This window comes from Rattus rattus, chromosome 13 (assembly GCF_011064425.1).
Source record: "Rattus rattus isolate New Zealand chromosome 13, Rrattus_CSIRO_v1, whole genome shotgun sequence".
NCBI classification, from domain to species: domain Eukaryota; kingdom Metazoa; phylum Chordata; class Mammalia; order Rodentia; family Muridae; genus Rattus; species Rattus rattus.
The window spans coordinates 237,441-255,357 of record NC_046166.1 but is presented as its reverse complement, the minus strand read 5'-3'; the positions used below and the strand labels follow the sequence as shown (position 1 = coordinate 255,357).

The 17,917-nt window shown below is 46.9% G+C and overlaps 1 protein-coding gene across 2 annotated transcripts; it reads left to right on the top strand.

The window, feature by feature from the left end:
* The first annotated feature begins 3,983 nt into the window (after window positions 1-3,983).
* On the top strand, window positions 3,984-6,900 carry Prrg3 (proline rich and Gla domain 3). Of its 2 annotated transcripts, none has more exons than XM_032919434.1 (3): window positions 3,984-4,109; window positions 4,746-4,873; window positions 5,292-6,900. In XM_032919434.1, the coding sequence occupies exons 1-3, from the start codon at window positions 4,103-4,105 to the stop codon at window positions 5,817-5,819; spliced, it is 663 nt and encodes a 220-aa protein (XP_032775325.1). In that variant the 5' UTR covers window positions 3,984-4,102; the 3' UTR covers window positions 5,820-6,900. The 2 variants fall into 2 exon arrangements, with proteins under 2 accessions (XP_032775325.1, XP_032775323.1); XM_032919432.1 differs by having other exon boundaries at window positions 4,746-4,906.
* The last annotated feature ends 11,017 nt before the right edge of the window (window positions 6,901-17,917 follow it).

Sequence of the window (17,917 nt, the reverse complement as noted above, 5' to 3'; positions counted from 1 at the left end):
GGGACTTCTTTCCATCTTTGACTTATTCTGGCCCATTCCCATTAAATGCAGTGCCTAAGGGAGGATAGCAACTCTAGGCACAGGGTTGTGCTGAAAAGAGCCCTCTCTGTTAACCCAGAATGGCACACTGGGCACCTCCTATGCTTCCCAAGACCCATATCCTAATCATCTCTCTGGTCCAAATTCAATTCCTAGGACAATGCTTGTCTCCTACCAGAGCTTTCTCTAGCCAGGTAGAACCTCCCACAGCTGAGGTGTATTCACTCCTTGCAGGACTTTTTTTTCCCCCTCTTCTTTTCCCTCTCCTTCTAGCTGCAGACCAATGGGGGGAAAAAGCAGGATTCTTTCCATTTCTCAGATTTCTCCAGAGAAAAGCCTGCCATTCCCAGGCAGGGTGGGGGATGGATGTAAGTGAAGAAACTAAGGTCACTCAGTCATTAGTAGAAGGAGCAGGGCCTCAACTCGGCCTGTTCTTTGCGGACCAGAGGAGCCTCATAAGGCGTCCTGGGCCAACTGTCACGCTCCCCTCTCTTTTCCGCAGGTACCCAGGCTAGGCTGGCTGGAATGGCAGGTGAGCCTGGGTGGGGCCCAGGAGGCAGATCGGACTCTGCGGCTCCAAGACGCCAGGAACGCCGGCCTTGACAGGGCACGTAAAGAGCCGGGTCTTCGCAGGGTTTGCGCCACGAGGAGTCACCTCTGGGCCAGGGTGGAGGCCGAGGGTCCCCAGGGAGTCCCAGGCCCGCCGGTCAGGCCCCGCCCCCCAGCAGCACGGGCGCAGGCAGGGGCGGCGCCGGCGGAGTTGGGCGCGGGCGCGCAGTGCTTGGTGCGCGCCACCGCCCCTCGGCCCAGCTTGCTGGCCTTCCCCACCTAAGCCCTAGGTCGCTTCAGCCGGCCCCACCCCTTCTTCCTCTCCTGGCCCGGAGGCCTGGTGCGCGGTGCAGCGCGGCAATCGGGGCCTGGATATCAGGGAAAGGCGGTTTTGGTGCTCGCGAGTGGCACGCCAGGCGCGGGGCGCGAGGCCAGAGCTGGCTCGGCTGAGTGCGGGGGGAGGGTCTGGCGGAGCCCCCAGAGGAAAGCAGGGGCAGGCAGGGGGTGCCGAGGTAATGGGCAAGGCCTGCGCGCCTGGCTGCGGGGGGCGGGGGCTCTAGGTGCTCTTTGGCCCCGGGCCTGGCGGGCGATGGGGCCCAGGGCCGGTGGGTGGGGAGCAGGACAGGGAGGGACTAAGGAGGAGACCGCTGATGGGCTGGGGCTTGGGCCGACGGGGAGCAGGTGGGGGGATAGGCCCCTGCCCAAAGACGGAGCAGCAGAGGGTGGCGGGCTGCACGTGCAACAGGGCGGGCGCCTCCTGGGCCTGGAGAACAGTGAGGCCATTGGGCTTGATGCCCCAGCCTGAGGGCACGGTTTGGTGTTCAGGGCCACTGAGCTGGGAGCTGGGCACTGTTGGGGAGGGAAGATTATTTGGAGGTCAGGCAGGCCAAGGTGTTTGATTCTTGAGTAGATCTTAGGAGAATAGTGTTGCTGGGGCAGAAGCAGGAGTTCTTTAAGGGGCGCTGGTGTCCAGCGAAGGTGGGAAGCCAGGCCCTTTCAGGGCCAGTATGAGTAGAAGGGGAAACAAGAGACCCCAGAGTTTGAGCTGAAGCACAATTTGGGAGTTGTCTTGTGCTGGGTTGATGAATCATGAGATTTGGAAATCGCAGAACCCTTTCCTGGCGAGCAGTTCTGAGTGATGGAAACCACAGGGGCCAGGATTTGAAGAAGTAGCTTTGGAGGCCAGGTCTTGGTACACCAGGTGCTCAAGGGGGCCATTAGTCCCTGTAGGAGGTACTTTGGGAGTTTTGACCCAGAGAACTGGGATTCAGAGGCCTCAGCCTGGGGTGGAGTTAAGGAAGGTCTTTGTGGTGGCCAGTTCTCTGCCTTCCTTCCTTTCTAGAATGTTAGGATTCAGCTGTGTTCCTGTGGGGAGTGGGTTAAAAATTCTTTCAGCATACAGTCAGCTGTACAGTATCCACCAGGGCTGGAGAGACATATACATGCGTGACTGCAGCTGCATTTTCTGTCGTGGAGCCCTCGTGCTTCCTCACTGTTGCCATAGTAACTGCCTATTGATGGTGTATTTATAGGGGAAGAAGCAGGCACTACATTTTGGGGAGGGAGGGGGAGAAGCCCTCATAGCAGCAGCAGCAGTGGTGGTGGCTACAAAATTGCTAATAGGGTGGTCAATGTCCTGTGAACTGTCTGGGGGAGATCCTGGCTTCTTTGAGGCTCAAAATGAACTAATGGCTTTTCCAGGCCAGGATAACACAAACTTGGGGCTATGATGTATGCGTGTGTATGAATGCATGGAAGTCCAGTGTTGGGTTGGGACCAAAGATGGCTGTATGTAAAATTCTTATATAATTTTTCCGTGTATTTTTTTTAAACTCCGCAGTTCACATAGGTAAGCAATGGGATGTGTTTGCTTTCTTATTAGTGAAAGCTTTGCTCATTCTTCTCGAACTGTGATGTGACAGCTTTATTTTTCTTTAACCAAAAGACCCTGTCCCTAATCCAATTCTTCCTGAATCCTCATTATATGAACCCCTAGGTTTTTGTTTTTTGTTTTTTTTTTTTTTTTTGATAGTATTTTTTTGTCACTGAAACTTGAGGTATTTCAGTGAAGTAATCTGTTGGTGTTTTCCATTTGTTCTAAGGAGAAAGCCCCGTGATACAGTGATAGTACAGATGGCTATTAGATCAGTTATTTCCCCGTCATTTAAATTGTATTCATGGTTTTATTCTCCTTATTCTTCCGAAAGTAGAAGCCACATATTAAACACACCATAGGAATAAACTCTGGAAGGATAAATAGAATACTTTATCAAGTTGTGTAGAGAAAAGCATATGCGCACAATAGCTGGGCTTCCAGAGCACTTGGATTTGGCCATCAGTGTTAACACTGAACTTCCTGGCAGCCTAGGCAAAAAGGGTAGCATAATGGGTTACAAAGCTCATGTGTCTCACATCCCATTAGTCATAAAACATGAGCTTCTGCTTGGGGAGGGGAACTGAGGGGTGATTGCTCCCAGATGTTGATGGCTTAGTGCTTCCGAATATGTGTGAATATGTGTATGAGTAGAAGAGTAGGATTGTGTTAGCAGAAAAAGGCTTTATGGTGGTACTTCTTGATAGAGGCTTCTCCTCTAAGTTACCATCGCAGATTTATTGTATTGTGTTGCACTTACTTGGTTGTGAGTTGTGATCCTGAAAAACAATCCCACATTCTTAGATATGCCTGGAACATGCTGTATGAACAAGCTATATCCCTAGACCTGTGTCTTCATGTTGATCTTTTAAATATGTCTACCAAGGTTCTCTGCTGCAGCAGTTTTTAATGCTAAGAGAAAAGATGTGCTAGCCTCCAGAGAAGTTCAACATCTTCTCTCTTTCTGGTGAAAGTGAATCAAGCAGATTGCCTGAGTTTGGGCTCAGTGGATTGGACCAGGGAGTATAAGACTATGACCCTGCACAACAGATATCCATAGATTACTGCAGGTCAACCTAAGCTAGGCTGGGATATTTGAGATGGCTGTTGTTGCTGCATTAAGTTTGGTATTCAGTGAACATTTTCATCTTTGGAGGTGTCTAGGACTCATCTTCACCATCAAATTCAATTCCAGGTCTTGTCTCTATGTCAATTTGCTTAGCCTTGCCTCTACTTGACCTCATATCTGGGCTTGATTTCTCATCTATATCTGGGTCCTTTCCATTAAGAAGGGACAAAGGTTCATAAAGGTTCATTGATGGGTTAGGGAGTGTTAGCTCAGAGATGCTTTCCTTTCAGATTCACAGGAAGTGTGTGTGTGTGTGTGTGTGTGTGTGAGAGAGAGAGAGAGAGAGAGCAAGGCTCTGCTGGTCTTTGAAGAGTTCTGGAGAGGTCTTTTGGGACAAAGCAGAAGCAACAGGAGTTAGGAGTGGCTGTATGAAGGTGCTGTGCCTTATGGGATGCTGCTTTGACCTTTTAGCCAGGTTGGTGGGAGGTCACATTCTATACCCCAGAGGGTTTCACCATGACTTTCTTTTCTCCCTTGACAGCCAAGTGAGACAGTGCAGCTGAGGAAGCATCATGGCTGGTGAGTGAATGTTTCTGGAACCATCTGAGTTGGGCAGGCTCATGCAAAAGCGACACATCCACCTTTTCAGCTTTTCTCTCCTTGAGTAGTTCTGGGGTACACTAATGCAACAGCTCATGGATCTTTGGAAAGAGGCTTGCAGGCCAGACCTGTGAGCCTGGGCGTAGAGGGGCATCACTTACTGTGAGGAGGAAGCAGTCTCACCTTTGGTGATTGCTATCGTCCTCCAAAGTCACAGCTCATGCCCCACTTTAGTCTCACAAATGGCAGCTTGGAAGAGCTCTCATGGTAAGATCACTGGCATTTCTGTTTCAAGAAAGATACAGAAGCTACTGGATGTTTCTATATAAGACTACAGTACAGAGAATTCTTACTGGTCCTTCTTCCTATTCCACCTGAAGTTCCTTCTCAGTTGTGTCTCATTTTCCTTTATATGGGGAGGGACCTTGGCCAATTTGGGACCCTGAGCTCCTGCTGGAGAGCACAGCATCACAGCCTTCCCATCAGTACTGCAATAGGCCAGGCTTTTGCTTGGAGTCCTGGCTTCAGGCCTGCAGGATTTGCCCTATTTCCCTTCATTATTGGGCCAGTCTGGTTTGTACGGACTGAATTGCTTCACTGTGGTTCTCTTCTCAGTGTTCCTGGAAGCTAAGAATGCCCATGCAGTCCTGAAACGGTTCCCCCGTGCCAATGAGTTTCTGGAGGAGCTACGTCAAGGCACCATTGAGCGGGAGTGCATGGAAGAGATCTGCAGTTATGAAGAGGTCAAGGAAGTATTTGAGAACAAAGAGAAAACGGCATGTACTCCCTGGGGCTGGGTTCTGGGAGGAAGTGCAATGTTGGGAATAATGGGAATAGGTTTGAAACCTGGGAAGACTACCACCCCAGCCTATATTCTGCCTGTTGGAGCCCAAAAGGAATGCTGGGGTGTCCTTCTAGGTCTGTTATATGATTTGTGTGAACTTCCTTATCTGAGAGCTTTGTTTCTCAACCTTGGTGGATTCGTTAGACTCTCTGACAGTTCTCTCTGGCGAGTAAGATGGCTCAGGGTGGAGAAGGGCTCACAAGCCTGTCCTTGGTACAGGACTTGCTGGAGGCCTCAGATATCTAACACGTGGATGTTAGGTAAGCATTGCCTGGTTCTGTCTTCCTCAGGATTGAGTGGCCCTTCTTCTTTTCCAGATGGAGTTTTGGAAGGGATACCCAAATGCAGTCTACTCAGTCCGAGATCCCTCGCAGAGCTCAGATGCCATGTATGTGGTGGTACCCCTTCTGGGGGTAGTCTTGCTGATTGTCATTGCCTTGTTTATCATCTGGAGGTGCCAGCTGCAGAAAGCAACCCGTCACCACCCCTCCTATGCTCAGAACCGGTACCTAGCCAGTCGTGCTGGGCACAACCTCCCCCGAGTCATGGTGTACAGAGGCACTGTGCATAGCCAGGGAGAGTCTTCTGGGCACCGTGAGACAGGCAATAACCCACAGATAGTTCTGGGGCCCAGCCGGGGAGGCAGAACAACTGTCAGACTAGAGAGTACCCTCTACCTCCCTGAGCTCTCTCTCTCCAGACTATCCAGTGCTACCCCTCCCCCCTCCTATGAGGAGGTGACTGCACCCCAAGAGGCCACCAGTGAGGAGGCCAGTGTCTCTTACAGTGACCCTCCCCCAAAGTATGAAGAGATTGTGGCAGCCAGCCCCAGTGGAGACAAGTAGCTGAGCACAGGCCCTGGCCTGTATAAAAGCCTCTGCCAGAGGTAGCCTGCTTCCTTTTGGACTTCTGAAAGACTGTGCCACCACAAAACAGCCTTAGCCTCCTTGTTGCCAAATAATTCCCTAATTGTGGATTTGTAGAAAGTAAGTTGGTAGAAACAGTTGGTGTGTGTATGTGTGTGTGTGTGTGTGTGTGTGTGTGTGTGTGTGTGTGTGTGTGTCAGGGGTCGGGGGGCATGGCAGTGCATGACCACCCCCCATGGGAAGAGCTACAGACTTGAGAGTCCAGGTCTTCCAGACCTCCTCCACTGCCACCAAGTCCCCACTATCCTGTCCTCTCATTAGGGACCAGCTTCTCTTATGCCAAAGGACCCATCCCATAGCATTGATTGTGGTTAGAATGACCACAGGCTCATTCTAACCCTGGGGTTGTGGGACTGTCTGGGGACCCCTGTCTGTCTGGGTATCTAGGTCACAGAGAAGAGGGGGTCAAGCCAGCCATACAGTTTCTCTTTTCTCAACAGTTCCATTCTTCCTGTTCTCACTTATGAGAACAGAAATAATGATTGAACTAGGAACAAAACACAAATCATAACAAATAATGAACCATAGATGAAAACTATAGACCCTGGACCATCTGGAGCCCTCCAAAAGACATCAATTGAACAGACCTTGGCACAGCCTTCCTCCAACACCCACCCCTGTGCTCCTGACCAGGGTGAAATCTATGTGGAGAGCAACTTGGCAGGAGGACAGGGCAAGGGAGGGAGGAGGGAAGGGGCTGGGTGGCAGGCTCCTTTTTTCCAGACCAATCAAGGGGCCCACTTGAACTCTGTCATCTTGTTTCTGATGTGTACCAGCTGTGTTAAACCACTCCCCACTGGCATTAGCCCAGGTGTAGCCCTGGAGTACTCTGTTGTGGGGAAACTGATAACCCCTTCCTTCATGGAGTCCAGGGCCTCTCCCTGGCTATTACAGACTGGCACAGAGAGCTCAAGATTCTTCCTTTGTGGGATTGATCAATCCATAGGATAGTTAAAACCATGAGCTCCACCTCCTTGGCACTGTGCTATCTGGCTTTGAAGTTGTAGGATATTTTCTTTTTTTTTTTTTTCTTTCTTTCTTTCTTTCTTTTTTTTTTTTTTTTTTTTGTAAATAGGTGCATTGAACTTGGAAATTTAGATTGTGATTCTCCTAATGATGGTGCCCTTACAGGAAGAAGTTCCGAAGTGTGTCTTAAATTTTTCTTGGTGGGGGAGCCCATGACCTAGGGTCTAAAGCCCACCTGGGGTTTGCTTTGCTATGGACAGGGGCTGATCTGTTTTCAATGAGGCTTTGGAAGACAGAGGTGACTTGCTCTTTAACTGTTAGTGATAAAGTAAAAGACACTGTTGATACCATCTCTACCCGCCCCAACTGTATTCTCCTGGCCTCTATGCCAAATCATTTTTCCTCTGTGGTGCTTAAAAATATGTAGCACATTTTTGTGGGGCCCAAAAAGAGTGCATAGCGTGGGTCTGCTGGCAACTGCAATGGTTTCCAACCCACAGAGTTGACAAGCTTCCTTCTGTCTAAACAGCCGTCCAAGGCAGACACCGAGATGCATTCCTTGAGCGCAGTCCTGCCTTGAGGCCCCAGATGACTTCTAGAGGCTGTTCCAGAGCTAGTGACTTTCCCAAGGGTGTGTTTCTAGTCAGGCTTATATACTTGCCCCAGTGTGGCTGCCAGCTTGGATAACTCAACCCTGTGGCTCCCCTACCTCTCTGGCCCATTAGAGGCTGAAGGAGCTGATGCTTATGAAGTGCTTGCAGCACCATGGAACCAGTGAAGTTTGCCCACAGCAAGATTCTTTTAGAAATGAGTAGTAGCTGTAAGGGACTGGTTTTAGCAGAGGGCTTCCAATGTCTCTGATGTTGAATGTCAACCTGAGGAGTCAATCTCTTTCCATTTTACCTTTTGTGGGCCTTCCTCTCTCCCCCAGAGGCTCTTCCCTTTCCCTCCATTTGGACCTCCTTCCTATGTTCCTTCCTGCTTTCATTCCTTTGTGTCTTTCCTCTTCCCCTTTCCTTCCTTCCAGTTTTTCTTTTATTCTTTCACTCCATTAGTCTCCTGATATTGCCTTTTCACGTGAAGGGATATGGGGCTCAGAAGTCCCCTGCTTCTTTTTTCATGATAGAGATTGGGATCAATCTCATCTAGACACATTGGAGATTCATATTGGGAAGGTGAAAGCTATGGGGCCAGCCCAGCATTTCCCAGCATTTTGTTAAGCTGGTACCAGACTGTGACCTGGGATACATGAAAACAGATTTACCCCAATGTGACTCCTCCCCCAGGTAGCAGAGAGTCAGGCATAGGCTCCACTGACCAGAGTCACAGAAAATATGTCAAGGAATGCTCACTGCCTTTGGCTTCTGTTGAGGTTTTGCTGTTGAGCTGCCTGGCAGCTAGAGGCTAGAGATATGTAGATAGAGCAGGATCTGACTCCCAAGGCCTATAGAGAGTGATATGTAGTCCCTAGGGGCTGAGGACTGGATGTAGGGTGAGTGAGAAGCAGCTCCTTGGATGTGGCATGTGGGCTCTAGGTCAGGTGCTTCATAGATCTCTTCCAGGTGACTTGTGCCAAGGCCTCTGCAATGGTTTTTACAGCATAGTATTTAGTACCTATAATGGGCATAATTCCTCAAGGTGCATACTTGGCTCTTATGAATGCCCTGTACATAACTTTTCAAACTCTGTCTTTGTATAGACATTGACTTGATACAATGCTAACACTCCAGTAGCCACATTTTGTTTAAGGTGTGTGTGTGTGTGTGTGTGTGTGTGTGTGTGTGTGTGTGTGTGTGTGTGTGTGTGTGTGTGCATTCTGGGCACATTGTTTTCTCATTGCTTCTATGAAATGATAGTTGGTGTGTGATTCTATTTGTCCCAGGAGAGATCTGCTCTGAAGAAAACACTGTCTTCATCTGTGGGGCCTGCATTCTGTGGGATCCCCTCCCACTCACATGTCTTTTGGGCATGGTGACCCCTGCTTCAGCTCCTATTTCTGTAGATGTCAGCAACTAAAGGAAATCTAAGCATACCTGTGTGTGTGTGTGTGTGTGTGTGTGTGTGTGTGCGTGTGCGTGTGCTTGCATGATAGAGGGAGAGAGACAGAGACAGACAGAGAAAGAGACAGAGACAGAGGCAGAGAATGAATATGTGTGAGACACAGACAGGTAGGGAATGAGTGTGTGTGTGTGTATGTGTGTGTGTGTATGTGCGTGCACGCGCACGTAGACGTGTGACTATTGACTTTGAGAATGGTGGGGGCTAGTTATTTAGATATTTTTCACTAAAAATGAAAAGGCTTTAAAATATGACTGTCATTTGTTTTCAACCAAAACCTTTATAAGACTTTTTAAACAAGAATGGCAACCCTGTCTGTCCCCTCCCAGACTGCCCATCACTTTGGGTTTTCAAAATGAAAGCACAGAGAAAAAGGGAAGCGCGGAGTGCCTGGCATGTGCACATCCCCTGCACAGCTGTGTTGTTAAGCCCTGGCTGAGCAGTTCACCCAGGAAACTGGGCCTCTTCTGCTACTTGCCAATTCCACTGCCATTAGTGTGAATTCCTTAGGGTGCTCCAGCAAACAAGCATCTGCCCAATTGTTTAGATATTGTCTTTTTGGTAATCCAAACATTAGGGATTAGGGACAGCAGTGTTTTTTGTTTAAGCAGTTAGAGCCAGATGCTTCCTCTCTCCCACTGGATGGTAACTCCCCAGATCCCAGACAGAGTTGACAGATCTTTTGACAAGCAAATGGTATCCCATGAGAAAACCAAGAAAAAAAAAAAAAAAAAACATTGCCACTGGATTGTCTTTTAATTCAAGTGAGAGGAAGATGGCAGAAAGAGGTTGAGTCGATCCTGAGCTGCTGGGCCGGGCTGCTTTTCAGCTTGACAAGTGCTGAAGCTCCATTCACAGGCATCACTGATTCCAAAACAGTCACATCTTCCACACAGAAATCTCCTAATACTAATCAGTATAATTAGCTAATTTTAGATTGCTGCAATCAAACTGCTTCCAACTACAGTAAAAGCCCATTAATTTGTGCACACTGATTCAGAACTTAGAGGAAATCCAAATTTGAGATAATTCACAGTAACTGCTATTCTTGCTATATAAAAATATTTGAAAGCGTCTTCCCTTCATTCTGTCTTCATATGTGTAACAGAATCCTGTTTAAAATGGGTACCCTTTTCAAAGGAGATGCTCAAGGTACCAAGGGTCCCTTCATTGTGCCTTCAGCTTGGAGTTTAGCAGTTCTTGTGTGTAAGGCTCTTTTTGTGCAGGGTGATCCCTTGTTCTCTCTTCATTGTGGGGATGTTAGATATTGCAGCCTTTCACTCCATGTCTGTACTTATCCTGTGAATAAATTAGTGTGTAATCTTGACTGCAATTTAAACACAAGTATGTGTCTTTGTAAGTGTTCTGTAAAACAAACGTTGCACTAACTGACTGCCTGCTCTCACTCATCCCCGAGACTTCAAATGGTAGAGTGTCTCCTTTCCCAGGCTGTGGAAGGAGAAACTGTCTCTAGCAAGAATTTCTGTGACAAAGTCTCCAAATAGCACACACCCTTGGCTCCATGCCTCAACAGTTGTTTCACTGTACTGCTATCTGACTGCTGAACGTGCCTGCCCTTCTCCAGCCTCCAGCGAGCATAAAGACTGATATCTAGGATTGGGACCAACCCTCCAGCTGCTTTTTGCCACCCAACCTGTCTTGCCTCTCTGATGCTGTTTTCCCAGGCCTGAATCCACCTGCTATTTCACTCTGTCATTGTGAATTTGTGACAGTGGCAACCCTGAGCTTCTAGAAGTGCTTACTGTGAAATGGATTAATTTTGGTACCATTTGAAACTGTGCTCATATTCATGTGTTGACTGATGTCAGTTGGGGCATCTGTACATTCAGTCATATGTTGGGATTTCAAATGGGGCCTGGGGGCAACAAACCAACTTGCTTCTGACCTTTCTCAAGCACGCTTTCTGTCTCCCTTTTTACAATTGTTGAGTTTAGCTGTTAATTTTGTCTCTTTCTGTTTAAGAATATAATGATTAAAAATAAAGATCAAATGGCATCCAAGTGTACCTTGTCCTGGTCCATCATAGATCCTGGAAGACTACCCATATTTGGCCAAAGGAAGGAAGTATGGTGGTCAAACTTGTGGAACCAAAAGTCAGATCGTATAGATAAGGAAACAGCCCAAACCAGTTTAGGAGCCAGTTCAAGCAGAGATAGTCTGGATTCTAAAGTTTGTGCTTACAGTGTGTAATATGATCTTCTGATCCATCCCCCTGTGGGATGGGGTTAGTAAGATCTGTCACAGATCTTGTTTAGCAACTTCCTAGCCACCTTCCTAGTCACCAGATCCCTGGTTAAGTGAAGTCTGGGCTCAGGTTTTGAAGCTCCAGGTTATTCTCCCCAAAGATAAATACCTTGGGGCTGCAGGCTATCACCTGCAAGGAAACTAATATATCAAGAGGCCCTGGACTTCTGAAGTGTCAAGAGGAGGATGCATGGGCTGTTTCTAAACTCTCACCGCCAGAAATTATTGAATACGTAATTTGTGATATGCCCTGTATCATTGTGAACTGAACCAGTCCTCCCAAGACACGGCGTTTATTCTTTTTTTAAGCCTTTTTAGATTTAAAGATTTATTTACTTATTTCATGTATGTGAGTATACTGTCACTGTCTTCAGACACACCAGTAGAGGGCATTGGATCCCATTACATGGTTGTGGGCCACCATGTGGTTGCTGGGAATTGAACTCAGGACCTCAGGAAGAGCAGTCAGTGCTCTTAATCGCTGAGCCACCTCTCTAGTCCTGACACTGGGTTTATAATCAACTTTATTTCACATCCAAGGGAAGCATAGCCTGATTGGGCATCCCTTTGACCAAGGGCTTATGGGGAATAGGGGCTAGGTTCATCTCACAATTGTAAAACTTTTCTCAATTATCTTACCTCATGCTATTCCAATGGCACTGTAGAACCTCCCTCAGAGAAAGGTCTGAGTTTGGCTTTCATGTTGATTGTGCCTTCCTTCAGCATGTCCCTGCTTTTCCTGTTCTACTGTTAACCTCAGAAGTGCAGTAACCATGTAAAAGATTTTTCCACTTCATCCCTAGAGCATAGCATGGTGCTTGGCTTATAGTAAGTGTTCAATTAAAAGCAAATGTGTTGACTAGTCATGCTCTCTAATTAAAGTCTCAGTGCCATGACTTAACTTTCTAGGGCTGTCATCAAAAACCTGCAGGGTCTGGTGATTTATTTATATAAGAACTTATTTCCTTGCAGTTCTGGAGATCAAAAGTCAAGATGAATATCCCTGTAAAGTTTACTCCTTCTAAGGCCTATTTCCTTGAGTTATAGATAGCTCCCTTCTCCCTCTGTCTTCACACAGTCTTCTTTCTGTGCTTATCTGTAGTCCTCTTTGGGAGGACTAGTCACGCAGGCTCAGGAGCATCTTAAAGAGTTCATTTTATTCACTTTATCACTTGCAAGATCTTAATGTTATAACTCAATATATGAATTGGGGGTATGTTCAGTTCAGAACACTCCACCCATGACAGGGGGAGTCCTTGTGGTTTCCCCCAAACTTCAGCAAACCACACACACTCCAAAAAAGCAGTAGGGTGAATATCATGGCTTTTCTCTGATATTGTCTATCTGGCTATGTTCAAATCAGCTCTGGAACTATTGCTTTCCTGATACTGGTAGATACACCCAGGACAACTACCAAGAGTCCCCGTAGGCTAGTGATGCTGGGAAAGGAAAAAGCCTTAGAATGATTTCTTTCCCTTGGGCCCCTCCTGGGATATAATGTGAGAGCCTAACACCCAAAGAAAAGACAAAAGGACCTTTCATGAGTTTTCTAGATGACAAATACTGTTTTCAAGATTCACAAGTGTAGGAACTCCAATAATAAGAGTGACTTCCTGCAATCTTGCCAAAGACTTCAAACTATGGGATTATTCAGTTCAACTAGTATTGATATTAAAAACAAGATTCCATTGGGGCTAGAGAGATGGTTCAGCAGTTAAGAACACTGGCTGCTCTTCCAGCTGGTCCAGGTCCAGGTCCCAGCACCAACGTGGTGGTTCACAACCATCTGTTCCTCCAGTTCTAGGGGATCTGACACTTTTACATTTTCTGGCCTCTGCTGGTACTATACACCTATGATGCATGCAGGCAAAACATTCATACATATGACATAAAGTAAAATAAAATAAAGCAGGAAACAAGAGAGTGCTTTATATTAGGTGGGTGGTACTGTATCCCAGGAACTCAATGGGTGTGGCAGTCAGTGATGATACTTTAAAGCTGAAAGCACATAAAAGTTAGGTGCTGAAAGAACATCAGCAAGCTAGGCTTCAAGGTTCCAGAACGTATACAGTGCACCATGCCAGGTTCCAGCCACCATCAGCACTGAATACTGCTAGAAGTGAGACATAAAATTCCATAATTAAGAATAGACATAGAACTTGGAATATGGAGATGACACCCAGGGCTGGGTATGGAGGCTCTATGAGAATGTCTTCATGAGGACATCATGATCAGCTCAAATAATTATTAGACGTTACTGAGACAGAGAACATGGGAGTGAAGTCAATGACAGGAGTATAATATATGAAAAACTCCAGGGTCTAGCAAGCCCATACTGTTATTAAGGAAATGGGATGCCAGGGTTGCATGAGGGAAAGTCCTGTACAAGACGAGCTACAAGGCCATTTAGGCCATGTTCAGAATGGATCTGCCCTAGTAAGAGTGGGAGGGTATAGAGGGGTGCTTTAAAGAGCAAGAAGACTTGTCCAGGTGTGCTCTTATCTGCTATATGGAGAATGGGCTAAAGAAGATTTTAAAAAACAAACAACCCACAAATGGCCAGGTAGGTAGGACAAGCATTTGCAACCATCCTGACAAGAGATAGCAGCTAGAGGGGACAAAGAGAAATATAGTAATGGTAAGGTTTTGTTATGGCCAAGTGGCATTTAAAATGAACATTGTGAATATTTTGAAACCCCAGTAGGGTCTTGGGACCATGAATTTGTTACCTAAATGAGCCCGGTTGATTCTTTTGTTAGAATCTTTGGTTCACCCTGAGAGAACTATAACTATGAGGCAGAACCCTGAAAGGGAGCTGATAATTAGAAAAGGTAGGAAACATTCAGATTTAAAGGGTGTGTCCATTCACTGTGGGCAGGGTTACTGGAGGAGCAACAGGTTGGGGAAAAGAGATTGGAGATTCGTTGTGAGACAACTCATGGGCATGACATGGAGGATGTGGAGCTGAGGAAAGCAACCTGGCTTGGGACTCCAAGACAACTCTGCAAAAAGGAGATTTATTTGCCCCAGAGGGACAGAGGGCAGGGAATGAGAGGTGAGAACAGAAGGTAGAGAATGAGAAAGAAGATAAAAGGGAACAAGGGAGGGCAGAAGAGTATTTGTCCTAGGGAGTCAAAGGACAGCCCCTGGACATAGAGGAGAAAGACTTGGCCCATAGGCAAATGTTGGTTTTTAAAGGTAAAATAGGAAACCCCATGCTAGAATGAGCTGTTTAACTTTGATTTGGCATGTTAATTAGGTAAGCCAAAAGGGTTTTTTTTTAAATTATGGTTCTTTATTGTTCCATCCTGTGAAGCCCTGTTTTGTTTAAATTTAATTTAATTTTACTTATTCACTTTACATCCCACTCACTGACCCCTCCTAGTCACCTCCTCCCACAATCCTTCCCCCATGCCCCCTCTGCAACTTTAATTTTTTTCAAATCCTATTTTTATTATGTTTCTTAAATGCTTTAACCTCACTTGTAGCCCACCACCTACCAGTGCTAGTGGAAAAGAAATGTTGTGGGGGAAGAGAACCTATTCAGAAAGGTTCTTTGGAGCAACTTCTGTCAGTGTTGTCTGGAAATCAGCAGTTTGGTTCACAGGTCAGCAAACAGCCACAGTTCAATCCGCTCGCAAATACTTCACAGAGACACCAGCAGTCCAGTTTGGTAGAGTCAGATTAGCAACAGAGGTAGCACTACCTAGCAGAGACAGCCAGGCTTCAGCCTGGAGGAACCAGGAGGAACACCAGGAGAAGTTCTTGTCTGTGCCTTTCTCGGGAAAGTGAAGATCAGGGAAGATGGGACACCCATGAATGTTGCACAGCTAGCTCTATAAGCAGGCCTACCTCAGCCTCAGTCACTGTCCATTGAGTCCTATTTATATCCCTCCAAACATCATGTGTCCTCCACGTGCTAAGCCTCAGCATGGGTCTTGCTTCAGCACATGCATTCAATCAGCTTGAGCCTGTAGAGTCCCAACAAAGGGAGCTCAACTATGCAATGCAAGGCAGACCAATACATGTGTGTTGTTAGCAAAGAATTCTTCATCACATGTCCTTTCATGTGCTTGCTTTAGCAGAACATCCTCTCTCCTGTGTCCACTTCAGGAAAACACTCCTTCACATGTTTGCCTCAGGAAAACACCATCCAACACAACCGATTCTCCAAAAGACTTTTAAAGTTTCCACTTCACCCCTCCCCTTTTCCTCTGAGTGAGTGGGAGTCCCCTAGGTATCCCCCACCCTGGCACTTAAAGTTTCTGAGAGGTTAGGTACTTCCTCTCCCACTGAGGCCAAACAAGGCAGCCCACCTAGTAGAACATATCCCACAGACAGGCGACAGCTTTTGTTGGGACAGCCCCTGCTCCAGTCGTTCAGGACCCACATGAAGACCAAGCTGCACATCTGCTGCATATGTGCAGGGAGGCCTAGGTCCTGCCTGTGCATGCTCTTTGGTTGGTGGTTCAGTCTCTGAGAGCCCTAAGGGTCCAGGTTAGTTAACTCTGTTGGTCTTCCTGTGGAGTTCCTGTCCCCTTCGGGGCTTGCAAACTTTCCTCCTATTCTTCCATAAGAGTCCCCAAGCTCCATCCACTGTTTGCTGTGGGTGTCTGTGTCTGTCTGAGCCAGCTGCTGGGTGAGGCCTCTCAGAGGATGACATGCTCCTGTCTGCAAGCATAACAGTATCATTAATAGTGTTAGGAATTGGTGCTTGCCAAGGGATGGGTCTCAAGTTGAGCTAATTATTGGTTGGCCATTCCCTTAGTCTCTGCTCCGTCCCCATATGCCTGCATTTCTTATAGGCAGGAGAAATTTTGCGTTAAAATTTTTTGGGTGGACTGGTGTCTCTATCGCTCCACTGGGGTTCTGGCTACAGGAGGTGCTCTTTAGGTTCCATATCCCCAATGCTGTGAGTCACAGCTAAGAACACCCCATTGATTCTGGGCACCTCCTTTCTCCCCAGGTCTCTTCCTAGAGATGCCCCTCTTCCTTTCTCCCTTCAGTTGCAGATGTCCATTCATTTTCATAGCTATGGTAGCCATCTCTCCTGTCCTTCCCTAACCTGATCCTGAAGCCCCCAATCCCCTCCCCATACCCCTCCTTCCCAGTTCCCTCGCTCCATCTGCTTCCTATGACTATTTCATTTCCCCTTCTAAGTGACAGTCAGGCTTTCTTGATTGGGCCTTCCTTCTTGTTTAGCTTCTCTGGGTCTGTGGAGTGTAGCACGGTACCTGTATTTTATGGCTAACATCCACTTATAAGTGAGTACATACCACGCATGTCCTTTGGGGACTAGGTTTCCTCACTCAGGATGATATTCTGAAGTTTTCCTGCAAAATTCCTGATGTCTTAGTTTTCCAAAGTTAAATAGAATTCCACTGTGTAGATGGACCACATTTGCTTTATTCATTCTTCAGTCGAGGGACATCTAGATTGTTTCCAATTTCTGGCTATTACAAATAAATCTGCAATGAGCATAGTTGAATAAGTGTCTTTGTGGGATGTTGGAGCATCTTTTGGGCACAAGACGAGGAGTAGTCTAGCTGGGTCTTGAGGAAAAACGATTCTCACTTTTTCCAAGAAACTGCCAAATTGATTTCCAATTGGTTGTTCAAGTTTGCACTCCCACCAGCAATGGAGGAGTGTTCCCCTTGCTCCACATCCTGGACAGCGTGTGCTGTCACTGTTCCCCTTGCTCACATCCTGGACAGCGTGTGCTGTCACCTGAGTGTTTGATCTTAGCCATTCTGACGGGTGTGAGATGGAGCCTCAGGGTTGTTTTGGTTTGCATTTCCCTGATGACTAAGGACTTTGAACATTTAAGATTCCTCTGTTGACAATTCTATTTAGCCTTGTACCCCATTTTTAACTGGATCATTTGGTTTGTTGGTGTCTAGCTTCATGGGTTCATTGTAAACTTTGGATATTAGCCCTCTGTCAGATATAGGGTTGGTGAAGATCCTTCCCCAATCTGTAAGTTGCTGATTTGTCCTTTTGTCAGTGTCCAAAGGGGGCTGGTGATTTCTGGACTTCAATACTTTGACAGCTGGACCTTGGCAATCAGTCTCAAGAGGAGGAGGTGGCCAAATAAGGAAATAGACTTTGGAGGCTAAAGGTAGGATTGTAACTTAAGGGTTTTTCAGCAAGGCAGAGGGAAAAGGGAAGCAGGGCAAGGCTTGGAAGAACTATGCTTGCCAGAATGGTGATGGCTCAACCATACTGAGTCCTGAAGACAGGACTGGCCAGTTGTACTGGGTTGAAGATATGCTCTGGGGGGCCCCATGAGGCCACTGGAGACATTGTCTTGGAAAGGACGCTAGCTGTCCTGAGCATGGCAAGCATGACTTCTGTGCTAGGAACAGAATGTTTTATATTACATGGCTCTTTATCTATCGCTTGAAAGCTGAGCTCAGCAGATAGGCAAGAACAGTTACAGTTTGGAACTGCTAGGATTGTGAAAACTGGGAGAACGGACTGTCGAAGCACAGTGTTGGGGAACTGAGGGAGGAAGGGTTGGGAGAAATATTTGAAGTGGTCTGGCATGGAAACTGGGAGGAGGGCTTGCAGGGAGGAGGGCTGGCTGGGAGTAAAGAGAACTGGTTATGGTTTGTAAGAAAAGGAGACATTAAAAGGAAAAAAGAAAAACCCACATTTTACGTGTGTGTGTGTGTGTGTGTGTGTGTGTGTGTGTGTGTGTTTCACAGGTGAGAGAGAAAATTTCATGT

What these genes read in the sequence shown, in the direction of transcription:
- Prrg3 (XM_032919432.1), top strand. An exon ending in TTGAGAACAAAGAGAAAACG is followed by an intron (nt 4,907 to 5,291) that starts GCATGTACTCCC and finishes CTTCTTTTCCAG; the next exon opens with ATGGAGTTTTGGAAGGGATA.